Source organism: Rhipicephalus microplus, chromosome X (genome assembly GCF_043290135.1).
Source record: "Rhipicephalus microplus isolate Deutch F79 chromosome X, USDA_Rmic, whole genome shotgun sequence".
In the NCBI taxonomy this organism is placed as follows: domain Eukaryota; kingdom Metazoa; phylum Arthropoda; class Arachnida; order Ixodida; family Ixodidae; genus Rhipicephalus; species Rhipicephalus microplus.
Genome location: NC_134710.1, coordinates 701,994 through 715,160, shown reverse-complemented (window position 1 = coordinate 715,160; position 13,167 = coordinate 701,994). Strand labels below are relative to the sequence as shown.

The window sequence follows — 13,167 nt, the reverse complement described above, 5'->3', positions numbered from 1 at the left end:
GGTATGTTGTTGGCGTTGCTGGCATGGAGTGACCAGACCATTTGCCAACATCATCGATCACCGACTATATCCGATAGTCTGCGTCTAGTGCACGTGCGTACGCTACCCCACCGACTCTGATAATTTGCGATTCGTTTCGTGTTTAGGACTTGTTCTTGCTCACTTCGCACTCGGCTCAGCATGCCTTCTGCATGCGTGCGGAAGCATGAAAACGGCTGTTAGTTTGCACGGAACGAATAGCGAAATATCGAAGTTCGTGAGGCCAGGCAAACCCGCCGGCGCAACAAAACGATTTCTTGACCATGGCCGCCGATTCTTCGAACACCGCCGTGCGCATTGATCCAGACGACCATGCTTTGACTTCTGCGGGCGCAGGCACTCTTTCCGAGTTTTTCTACATGCAAGTTTCGCGGACCTTTCAAGCAAGCTACCCAACCTGCCTCTTTCCCGTGTGTTTTGGTTTTTAAGGTCGCCCTACCACCACATCCTCCCCTCTCTTTATCGCAACTCCTTGCCCTTCTCTCCCAAGTCTGCTCTCCTCTCTTGATCCCAACCCCTTTGTCTGTCTCCACCGCTCCGCGACGCCCACTACACTGGCTGGAATTAGTTTCGTTTTCTGACTGTAAACAAGCCCAGAGCTGTTCCACGAGTTCTGGCATGTGTGTCGCGTGTGCGTGTCTTGCTCGCTCTTGGTGTGCGTGTGTGGTCATGATAGTCGACGAAAGGACTAGCACGCTTTTTCCTGCCGCTCCACAAAACATCGAAAGTGTGACCGCTTGGCTTGAGCGTAATCCGCGCGTTAAGTGCTGCGTTGCGGAGGGCTCGCTCATAACTGTTGACCACCTGGCAGCCAACTTGCCGCTTTGGGCGTCCCGGTATTCAGCTGGGGAGATGAATATTTCGTGGGCGGCGGTGACGACTAAATGTGCGTGAAACTGTTTTTGCGTGGCCAACTTCGTTGACGTCGGGCCCGATGTCGAGCCTGAAGCTTCCGAACAGAACCACTGCGGTGGCGATTTGTGGCAGCGCGTCGTCGACTCCGACCTGGGAGAGCGGGTGGGACATCTGATGCGATGGTTTAATTGTGGCCGAGGATGAAGCCGACACAGTGGAACTGCGCACAAATTAGGGCATTGTGAATGAAATACGTGCGGAGAGTGATTTGGAAGAATCAGATTGCGAGAACGACGAAACTTTGGAGCCTGTGCCTCATGCAGCTCATGCCACGAGCCTCAGCGAATGAGCACCCTGCCGTTTTAAGTAAACTCGAGACCGCCCTTATTGATTTTTCTCTTCGAAACACGTGCATCACGGACTTTTTGGGGCAAAAAAAAGTTTGTGTTCTCACTAGCAACTTTTTTAAGAGCTGTGCTTCATTTACTACGAATTTCGGGATACAGCAAACGGATGCCCCGTCACGCTCAGGTTGGTTATAAGCAGGCTTGAATGTACATGTGCACCTTATTCTCGGGGCCATGCAAAGTCACAATCACGTACCTATTTTATTTCGCGTGTGCGTCCTAAAATCCACAATGCTATGTTTGGTGCTGACGCAACTTTGTTGTGCGAGTCCACTTAACGACGAAACACGCTCTCTGCAGAGACTTGTGACCTCTATAGATAGTCCAATTGGTAGCGTGAAACTGTGGCGGCACGTTTTTATCGGCGGACGTCGTCGTCCATTTTAGGAATGCTGCTGACAGCTCATTTGAAGAGTTCCGCAGCATGTAATAAAGCAATTTTCACTAATAACTGCACGCGTGCCGCCAGAATGTCTGTCATGCGTCTATGTCTAGAAATTGAGTTCATGCGGCACCAGATTTTGTGGTTTGAGCATAGCATTACGAGATGCATATGTATACCATTGAGTTAATTCAGTAGTTTATCTAATCGACAGCTCACAAAGGACGTGAAGTTCACTGGCACTTAAATTATAGTGCACAATCTTATCTCACTGCTACCCACGCTAAAGCACATACGCAAGTTTTATCGAATCACCTGCATGCTACCGTGCTTGCAATGCATGCAACCCTTAAGTATTGAGTCATAGTAGTGTATGTCTAATACTTATTGCATTGTTATCTCACTGCTACCCACGCTAAAGCACATACGCAAGTTTTATCGAATCACCTGCATGCTACCGTGCTTGCAATGCATGCAACCCTCAAGTATTGAGTCATAGTAGTGTATGTCTAATACTTATTGCATTGTTATAAAAGGCGGCTAGCCAACACCGCAACTACATTGCCCTTACATCACTAATAAAATATTTTTCCACAAAATCTTAACCATCGGCGGTGCTTTAGGTTACTCCGGATGTGTACGCAATTTTCATTCTTTGCATCCATTAAAATTTTCCAAGAAACAGGCATCTAATGCTATTCTTCAAACGTTCGTACGGCGCCCATATCCAGCATTCCAAGGTATGCCCGTGGTATGTGAGTATGGGCCACACGTCACTGAGGAAAAGGATTTTACGACGTACAGCAAGAATATCACATTATAGATTTTGTGACATGCTACTCGAGCTAGTCATACTTTCATGTACTCATTTGGTAAGTGGTTTATATCAGGTTAAGCAGAAGACAACTACAACACTCGGGCATTTGTAGGTGGTTAGATGACTAATAGATTGAAACACTAAAAGGGCATTTGTTCACAATTTGAGTGCTTGAAAGAAATACTGTGCATTTAAAACAGCATTGTGAGGGAAATGCCATGTCAAGACAGCTAAAATTACATGCACAGTGAAAAATACTTCGGTCTGCCAGCGCCCAGCTGCATATGCGGTTCTGTAGAATACTTTTCATATGGTCCGCAAAAATAGAATTTTTACTGTCTACATCGTTGATCGGTCTCTGAGATAACCTTCAACATTCAATTCACCTGCTAAAGTAAATTTATTGGGTAGCACTTTTGAGACCATGATAGCATTTCTGAGACCACATAATCCCTGCTGTCAAGTGCCGTTACTGCTCACCACTCGCCAATGTACCAGTAGAGTTACTACCTGTATATGCTACCTTTAGGTAGCATATACAGGTAGCATATACACTAACTATGTGCCAGCAATGTACATCATCGCCACGCAGTGCACAGAATTCAGTTTCTTCGCAGCCTCTGGGGAAAGCGCGCATTCACGACCCTAGGAAAATTTTTCTAGCCACTAGAGTGCCGTTTTGAAGCCAGCATTGTCGACCAAACATGTGACCTTTTGCGCAACATCATGCCAGCAACAAAATTTGCTGGTACTTCAGAGTACAGCGCCTGGGAGCTCTTAATGGAAACGCGATGGTTCGGCACGGACCCGCCGGCTCACACAGGTGGTTCAAACACAGAACACCACTGAGAGTACTAAAAACATGGTGTGAGAATAAGCTAGATGATAACACTGTGGCCGGTGCTGTGTTCTAATTGTGTTCGCCGCCGGGACTGTTTTCGTTTGATGCGGCAGATGGTGCTCAAAGAGGGTGCACCAAGACGCTCACTGGGGAGCGACTCCGACTCCCATGCAACAACCCAGAGAGAAGGGGATCATCCTCTCCACTTAAAAAGCTTCATTCCTAACTATTACGGAATTTTGGCTGGTGTGATACTACCGTCATTAAATGCAAGAGCAATATCCAATGGTGTCCCGTGCCTTCGATTTGCCAGATTTTAAATAAAGTTGTTTTATCACCAATTTTTAAGACTCTGAACCTATAAGAAGTGAGCAAAGACTCCGCAACTCAATTCCCAATAACACAACATTCAAACCGGACCATTCTCAAATGCCATTTAGTAATAGTCATGTCAAATAATAGTCGTGTCGATTGGAGCGTACCATAGTCACCATGCATGTTATTCACCTCGAAGGATGCTGAAAAGACAGAGGTTCAACAATTCAAAACTTGCTGGTTCAGCATTCAGTACACCACTGCATAGGCGTATCAGCAGGGGGGGGGGGGGGCAAGGGGGGCACTAGCCCCCCACCAAGATGAGCTAGGGGGGCTGAGCCCCCTCACTTCCGACAGTGGTCAATGTTGGCTGCACGATGGGGAAACAAACAACTAAGGCAATGTTTTCTTTGACCACAGTAATCACTCAGTTATAATGTTACGAGGGGATCAATATATTACAAGGAAATGCTACATATAATGAAATATTTCCAACAATTCTGCTGTGAAGATTTCTCTAGTGTCTACTTTGTGGTGCGGACCGCTGTACAACGCTATCGCGCGTGGCATTACAGAGCAGGCTAGCCCTGAACAGGGCCCTATAAGATTACATCACTGGCTCATGCTTTTATTCTGCTGTGCCTGGCTGGCTGATGCAGCTACAGATGGGAATGAGCAAAGTTTTTATTAACTAATGAAATCACTTGCTGCTTGACAAAATAATTTTCCACTATAGAAAAAGAATAGCATCACCACTGCTCTATCGAAGCTTCTGTGAGTCTATGAGTGTGATGAATTCTTTTCAACATTTGGTTTTTCCGTACTGAAAAAGCAAAAAAAAAAGGTTTGCACTTCAGTGTCCGATCAACCAAATCTGTGGTCAGTTTTGCTTATGGTACCTTGTAACAGTGGCAGCAACTTTCAAAGTGGCGACGAATAAAGCAGTGGAATCGAGCAGTGGAAAGCTCAGCTTATAATCTTTCCCCTCAAACTTGATCCCACAAACCAGAGAGATAGCTAAGGTTTGTGGTTTTTTGAACTAAGTAGACTTAAAGAAGCGCACACTTGCAGCGCTGCTTATTGCTCTCTCTTTCTCGGCAAGGATCAACTAATTGTATTTATGCAGAGAGTTGTGAGGTGATGCATAAAAAATCGCCGCTATATCCACAAAGTGATTTGATGTAAGAGGCGCTTGCTCGGAGATCATCCTGCAACTCACGAATCTCTCGTGTACATCTCCCACCATCATATACAGACATGACAACGTTAGTATATATCCGAGTACTGTCCATTTGCATGTTTCTGCGCATACCCCATACTTAGTAGTAGAGAACTGTCATATTCGCATTGTTGTCATGCAGTAGTAATCATATCGCACAAGTGCCTATATTTATCGATAGTGACACGATATATGCCATATCTATGACGATAATAGTTAAGCTCGTGTTGGGGACCCAACCATACTCATCTATTTAAAAAGTGCATTTTAGCGTGTATACCCTGTATTCCCTGATGAAGGCAGGCTCTCCTGAGGAAACTTTTTCGCACTTTCATCCGTCGTTTCTTCCCGCACGCACATGCACTCACAGACACACAGACATATATATATATATATATATATATATATATATATATATATATATATATATATATATATATATAAAGAAAGAAGCGTAATTCACACAATGAACATTTCAGCACAGTTTAGTCCGATGTTTCGGCCGTAGGACCGGCCTTCATCTGGGAGTATAGAGCATAGAAATCGCGTACATGTCAATAATCGAGGCCCCCCCCAAAAGACACGTCCCCTAGTATAACGAACAAGGCTATTCTGTATCAGCACAGAAACGGTTTTCAATGATAAAAACTATATCTATATAGTACTGTGCGATGTCACCCTGTGTCAGTCACTGGCAAGTGAACCGGCTTTGCGGGATACACGTGTAAACTGCGGCATTACAAATGGCATAGTTTTCTTACAAAGGTAGTAGGTATTAAAATATACGCATTGCAGATGACAAATATTAACAATATATATAAACAGATCGCTTTTTCATTTGTATACATTTTCAGCAGAGTGCACTCTCAAAGGAAAAGTTCTGCTGTCAAAATAATCGGCTGCGATAAAAAAAGCAGGCTAGCGTACACGTGTTGTACAGTTGACCAAGATAGCTTACGTAGAAGGAAGACACGTCAATGTGCCTGCATTCTCATTGATACCATCTGCTAAAGTATTAAACTTGAATATCAGGTATGATTCCCAGAGTTATTGATCATGACTTGAGCGGAAACCATATTCAAGAATGGCTGCTTTCATTTGGTCGAAAGAGTGGCCTGGCATGCGAACGTGTCGTGATAGCGGTAGATGAGGGAAAATATTTACATGAGATTTGTAGTTATTAAAGCATATTCTGAAGGGAGTTTCTGTGTGACCAATATATTTTTTCGAACAGGCAGTACATTCCAGCATGTACATGGCATTATAAGTGTCGCAGTCAAATTTACCACGAATCCTTAATTTAAAGTCTGAAGACGTGCTCGCGATGTTTTGCGTGGTTTGCATGTGCACACATACTTTGCACCGCGGTTTGTTGCAAGGTGCACAGCCCCGCTCTTTACGGGCACCAATCTTAGATGACGTTAACATGTCATGAAGGTTTTTTGACCGTTGGTAAACGCTGCCATGCTGCCCTAATCGTTGTAGTAGCAACCGAAACCTTGCATTTGTTTACCAGTGCAATATGGAAGCCACGCACTTTAATCGACTGCTATGCAACTACTGCAGGCGCTCCAGGAAAGTTTTTTTCGTCGATCATGGTCTCCACTGGCTGCCCCTGACACGCATGTTGGCAGCTGATGGTCTTTATCCGAGCTTCAAAGGTGCTGCCATCATCGCCAGCCATATTCGCGAACTCTGCTGCAAACATTTCCAAGGAACTACTTCATCATGGCGCGACTGCCCACCTTGCAAACCCCCACATCGCTCCACGCAGACGTCTCCCGGTAGACGCCAATAAATGTCCCCTGTTGGTGCTTCACACACAACTCCGCTTCTTCAAGCCAAGACACAACCCGGCAAAACCGAACTGAGGCTCCCCCATTGTGGGTTATCGCTACCCTACCTGCTGAAACGCTGGTCAATTGAGTGCGACCGACTGGCGGCAGGCACCTGCATTTTAACGCAATGTTTCAAGTCTTCCTTCGCAAGAGTTTTTAGAAGCTAGAAAAATAGTTGAGAAAAAAGTTCGTTCTGAGCTACACGTATCCTCACTTATGAGCTACTTGAATGCTTCGGTAGTCTTGAAAGGTTTACATATAAGATTTAAACCAGCTACTTCCGAACTTTCGGCCTCTAACAAAGCCAAATGACAAGAAGTGTTAAGTAAAGCATCCTTAGATCTCATACACATAATTATTGACCATTATAAATCTTGCACACAAAACCATCAGTATAGAGAAGCTCGCCTGTTAAATAAGCTAGAACAGCACGAGTATAAATGTTTAATTGTCAATAAAGAACGTAAGAGGAACACGTTAAACACAACTAAACAGAAGAAGTTTCTACGTGATGGCTTAAGTACGCACGAGCACGAATTTGAGGCGACCAAACGCGTCGCAATACATTCTAATGATTTGAAAGACCAGTCCTCTCAAATCGATAATCGATAACAGCCTTGTAAACCTTTCAAAAATAGCTCTTTCTAATGAACGAGTGGGTGCTTTGTCAAGGGGCCTCAACTTTTGCCCCGCTTCAGGTGGCTTCAATGAGTTTCAACTTCTGAAGGATCTACACAATTTTGCCCGTAATTTGCCCCTCAGAGAATACCATCATGACCGCTGAAGTCCGAACGAAACCCGACCTGCACTACCGACATATAAACAATGGACACCTTCACCACATTGCGACAGATGCCTAGACATTTACATAAATGCTGTACAACGGGACATTTTTGGCTGCCTATAAGAAAACTGTGCCTTATCGCCAGAATTTGTCTAAAAAAGAGAAGGTTGCTCTCAAAGAATTGTCAACAAATCGTGACATTGTCATTAAACCAGCCGATAAAGGGGGCTATTGTAATTCTCAATGCGGTTGATTATATAAACGAGACCGACAGGCAACTTTCAGACGCCACCTTTTACGAAGCTTTGCCCTCCGATCCTACCAGTGAATTTAAATCTAAGCTTGAAGATGAACTTGCGTCTCTACTAGAACATGGTAAATTGGACGAAAAGACAGTCCACTTTTTGGTACCACTCAGTCCCGTAGCGGGAAGATTTTACATGCTTCCTAAAATTCACAAGCAGAATAATCCTGGCCGCCCCATCATTTCTGGAATTGGCACCGTCTCCGAAAATTTATCTCGCTACGTTGGCTCCCTTATAAACAAGATTCCAGCCACATTTCCATCATTCATCAAAAACACCAACCATTTCCTTCAAGAAATCGTAGATCTTTATGTTCCACCTGGTTCAATGTTAGTAACACTGGATATAGCATCACTATACACCAACATACCGCATAAAGATGGTATTTCTGCAGTAATAAAGGCCTATGAAAGTTCCGCTTTTGATAAACATATTGATGAAGAAGCGCTTGGTACTTTTTTGAAACTTGTCCTTGAATTAAACAATTTTGAGTTTAACAACGTTCACTACGTACAAGCCAACGGCACCTCAATGGGTATGAAAGTAGGCCCTAACTACGCCAACATCTTCATGGGCATTCTGAAAGGTGAATTATTAGGTAAAACCACGCTTCAACCTCTCTACTTAGGCACTTCATTGATGATATTTTTCTTGTCTCGACGCATGACGAAGCAAGTCTGCTTGGTTTCATTCCAAAGTTTAATGATTTCCATTAGTCTATTAGGTTCTCGCACTGATTTTTGAGCAGTTCTCTAAATTTTCTCAATGTCACAGTCACTATTTCCAAAGAACAACTTGCCACAAAGCTGTTCCCCAAGCCCACTGACCGACATCAACTCCTGCATTTTCAGAGCAGCCACCCCCGGCATTGCAAAACAGGAATTCCTTATAGTCAGGCTCATCAATTTAAATGATTGTGCTCTGACAGTACAGATTTCATTGAAAATTGTAATAGGCTCAAATGTACTTTAGTAAAAAGAAAATACCCAGAGAAACTAATAGACGATGCCATAACTCGAGCCGACCAACATAACTGCGCCGAGATTCTGAAAGGAAGGGATGGGAACGATAGATCTGTTCAAACTAATCTTGTTCTAACACTTTCATCATCAGCTCCTAAGGTCTCTGCTATATTGAAACGGCACCACAACATCTTAACACAAAGTGATAATCTACAAAATTCTTTCCTGGGCCGCCTCGTGTTGTTTACCGATGGTCAAAAAACCTTCACGACATGTTAACGCCATCTAAGATTGATGCCCTTAAAGAGTGGGGCTGCACACCTTGCAACAAACCGCGGTGCAAAATATGTGTGCACATGCAAACCACGCAAAACGTCGCAAGCACGTCTTCGGACTTTAGATTAAGGATTCGTGGTAGATTTGACTGCGACACTTATAATGCCGTGTACATGTTGGAATGTAGTACCAGTTCGAAAAAATATATTGGTCACACAGAAACTCCCTTCAGAATACGCTTTAATAACCACAAATCTCATGTAAATATTTTCCCTCATCCACCGCTATCACGACCCGTTCGCATGCCAGGCCACTTTTTCGACCAAATGAAAGCAACCATTCTTGAATCTGGTTTCCGCTCAAGTCATGATCGCGAACTCCAGAAATCATACCGGATATTCAAGTTTAGTACTTTAGCAGATAGTATCAATGAGGATGCAGGCACATTGACGTGTCTTCCTTCTACGTAAGTTATCTCAGTCAAGAGTACAACAAGCGTCCGCTAGCCTGCTTCTTTATCACAGCAGATTATTTTGACAGTACAACTTCTCCTTTGAAAGTGCGCTCTGCTGAGAATGTATACAAATGAAAAAAGCGATCTGTTTATATATATTGCTATTACTTGTCATCTGCAATGCGTATATTTTAATACCAACTAGCTTTGTAAGAAAACTATGCCATTTGTAATGCCGCAATTTACACGTGTATCCCGCAAAGCCGCATCACTCGCCAATGACTGATGCAGGCTGACACCACACAGTGCTATATAGATATAGTTTTTATCATTGAAAATCGCTTCTGTGCTGATACAGAATAGCCTTGTTCGTTATACTAGGGGACGTGTTTTTTGGGCGGGCCTCGATCATTGACATATATAAGTATGCAATTCGAAGGCTGGTCTCACGGCCGAAACGTAGGACTAAACTGTGCTGAAACGTTCGTTGTGTGAATTACACTTATTTCTACACTATCTGAGCCAGCGTGATACTTGTTATAGCCCATATATATATATTCCGGGAACAAATTATGCAAGCTTGCCCCCACACTCGTCAAGGAGTTGGTACGCCACTGCGTCACTGGCATTTATTCACATACCCAAAATAACTGTATAAATTGCCATGAAATGTACATTTACCCCCAGCATCTAAGCTTATCGACAAGCAAGACAAACATAAGGTATGATAAAGCTAGGAGCTGAAAGTGTTCGAACCGATGTGCTTTGAAGTGTGAATATAAAGACACACAGTGTCTTTGGACTGCCCTAAAAGTTACCTGACAATTTTCTACACTCAGCTGACTCAAGCACTTTTGCTTTCGTACATAAAGCTTTTTTTTTTTTTTTTTTTTTAGAAAAATAGGCCGCAAGCACAGAGTGCCTACCAGGAGCTTACGCAAGGGTGCATTTGAGCAACTGGTTCTGAGCCACAAAAAATGTTTAAGAAAGGCATGAATGTGGGGAACACGCACAAAAAGACACTCTTCCCAAATAGCAAAAAAAAAAAGTTTTTTTTTTTCTTCAAATTCTGCTCTACCCTGTGCCCTTTAGCCAGTAGTTAGCAACCTTTTCAAGCGGAGGTCCGAGTTGCCAATACACATGCCCAAATAGAAGGGAGAAGGGGTCTTAGCAGGCAAAGAGAAAAAGTTAGCTCAACTGCACTTGACAATAATTTAGAATATGAAAATGAAAATCACGTCTGCAACAGAGCAACATATATTACGGGCAAGAATGTTGTTCGAGGTCAAAACTGCCACGTCGGCCTTCAGGTAGGGAGGAGAGGGGGTGGCTTTTGACGTCTTGCGAGGGGCCGCAGGTTGCCACCCCCTTCTGTAGATGATTCTTTGAGTATTTGGAATGAAGAGTTACGAGAGAATTCAGAGGCTTAACTCTGCTGTGTGTAGCTTAAGGAAGCGGATTTGTTTTGAACATAAAGTCTACATCTACCTCTAGAGCATAACACATACACTGGCTGTGAGCATACATTAATTCAATGCTCCCTTAATACGCATATAGGAAACGACATCATTAAAAGCTTCCCAAGCTTAAAAAAAAAAAAAGGCTCGCTCGCTAGAGTGCGTCCAGTCCACATGCACGTTGTGTTGTGCATGCTACCTATATCTGCGGCCGGAGGCACAATGACGGCCATCGAAGCAGACGATGCAGATGTGCTCACCCTTAGCAAGAATTATCGAGGCACCTCCTTAATTCGCAGTACCATCTGGCACACATGCTATGAAGCAAGAACTAGTGTAGCAAGATGTGTCATTTCTGGATGAACAGAGTTGGCTTATCTTATTACATGGGACATAGCAAGCTTCAGAAAACTTGATTGAACCAATTTAGTCAAAATGCACTAGAATACTCCGAAATTTGTGATGTCACACTAATGTTTCAGCCTGAAATCTAAAAATGAAGCTTTGGCTTTCACTTTGTCTTCTAATAATTATCACATGAAGATCAAAACAGCAACAACATACTTCTGAAAGAGAAATTTTAATGTTTCACTGTGATCCTCTAATCTAATGTCTAATGTTTCCTCTAAGTGATACTCATTGAGTATGAATTGTTTGTACATTGTTTGCCTATATTAGGCTTGCAGAAATCTTTGCTTTTTGTACAGTATGCATGTTTAGTATTCTGATTAATCATGTACTATATATATCTGTATTGCAATGAAAGGGGATAGTTTGTTCATGTTCATTGTAAAGCAGATAAAGGGAGAGATTAGTGTACGAAGCTGCTGTTGTAGCACTCTGAGCACCGAAACATGCGTCAGTGAGCCATCAATAGAACGAATTCCTTCTGAAATTGAGTTTGTCATGGACATACATAGGCGGGGTCCAGTGCAATACCTCTTTCTATACGCTTTTATACACCTTTATTTATATTGTCTACAGAAGAATAAAAAAACCAGTTGAAGTTGGCACTCGTTCTGTTAACACTGTGTCCTCTGCCCTTCGTAGCGTATCCTTACCGTAAGTGCATCGCCAAGGCACTGTCTCCCTTTCTATGTATGCTCATAAATGGCCTTCAGGGTAAAGAAAAAGAGAAGTTTCCCAAGAAAATATGTGATGCCTCATTAATGACAATTCAACCACAGTTAGCCTCTTTTATGCCACTAAGTCATGAAAATTTCAGCATTGTACTAATAAAGCACAGCACGCTCTTTGAGGGGGTGAAGCTATTAGATTCCATTACTGTCATGCAGTAATGAGTCATACAAAGGTAATGATGACAAGAAGTACAACTCCTTAGCAAGAAATAGAAGTGGGAAAAAAATACCTACCAGAGTCATCGCTGAACAGTGTAATCTGCTTTGCTTGGTAAGACAATGCAGAGTTGCTAGGCTTGGGAGCAAAAATGTCATCACCATCATCGTCGTCGAAGATGTTAGTGAAAACTTTCTCCGACGTCTCCTGTAGTGAAGCCTTGGCATCCTGCATTCATTATAATCTGCACTTAAATAGAGCTGGCAGGCATTTATAATGGCAGGCATTTATAATAGAGTTGCTCAAAGAAAAGGCAACATACACTATAGTGCAACCAGCTTATAACAAATAAGTAGTATGCATGCTAGAAAACCATTCAACCTTTTTATAAGTTGAGAAAGGAACTCGTACTCCTCAATAGTCTCGATATCAAATCTGTCCAAATTCAAGTGGATAATGGGGAGAAAATAACATGATAAACAAGATTTATAGACGGCACAAATAAATCAACAAACAAGAAGAGTAGAGATGGGACAGGCACTCACAAGCAACTGAAAGTTTAAAAAAACTGCATGAATGGTAAAAAGAAGGCAGTAATAGAGACTGTTCCACCTTGAAAAGTTCCCTCCAAAACGTTCACCAGTGTGGCAGTTTGGGAATGTTCATTATCAATTTCGAAGAAAAGTAAAAGTACAAATGCACATGCAGCACTGTGTCAAGGGACATTATCGAGACACAAAAGGATGGATTAAATATGCATATCATCAATTGAAAAAAAGAATCCTATTTTCTTGTCATGATGACGATTAAACGTGTCATCTCTTAGTGCCTTAGAACTTCTGTGGATTGGTATGGGCCAAGTAGATAATGCTGTAAGTAGTAGTGGTATTGGAACAACAAAACTTTTGGAAGTAGTGCCT

At 42.8% G+C, this 13,167-nt stretch overlaps 1 protein-coding gene across 8 annotated transcripts in view; it reads right to left on the bottom strand.

Annotated features, from left to right (window-relative positions):
- LOC119175608 (uncharacterized) overlaps positions 1-13,167 on the bottom strand; it is a 497,980-nt gene that overhangs the window by 1,143 nt on the left and 483,670 nt on the right. For all 8 annotated transcript variants that reach the window (XM_075881644.1, XM_075881647.1, XM_075881652.1 and 5 more), the window contains one exon: positions 12,325-12,475. In XM_075881644.1, coding sequence (XP_075737759.1) covers positions 12,325-12,475 — 151 coding nt within the window. The remainder of the gene's footprint in view (positions 1-12,324; positions 12,476-13,167) is intronic.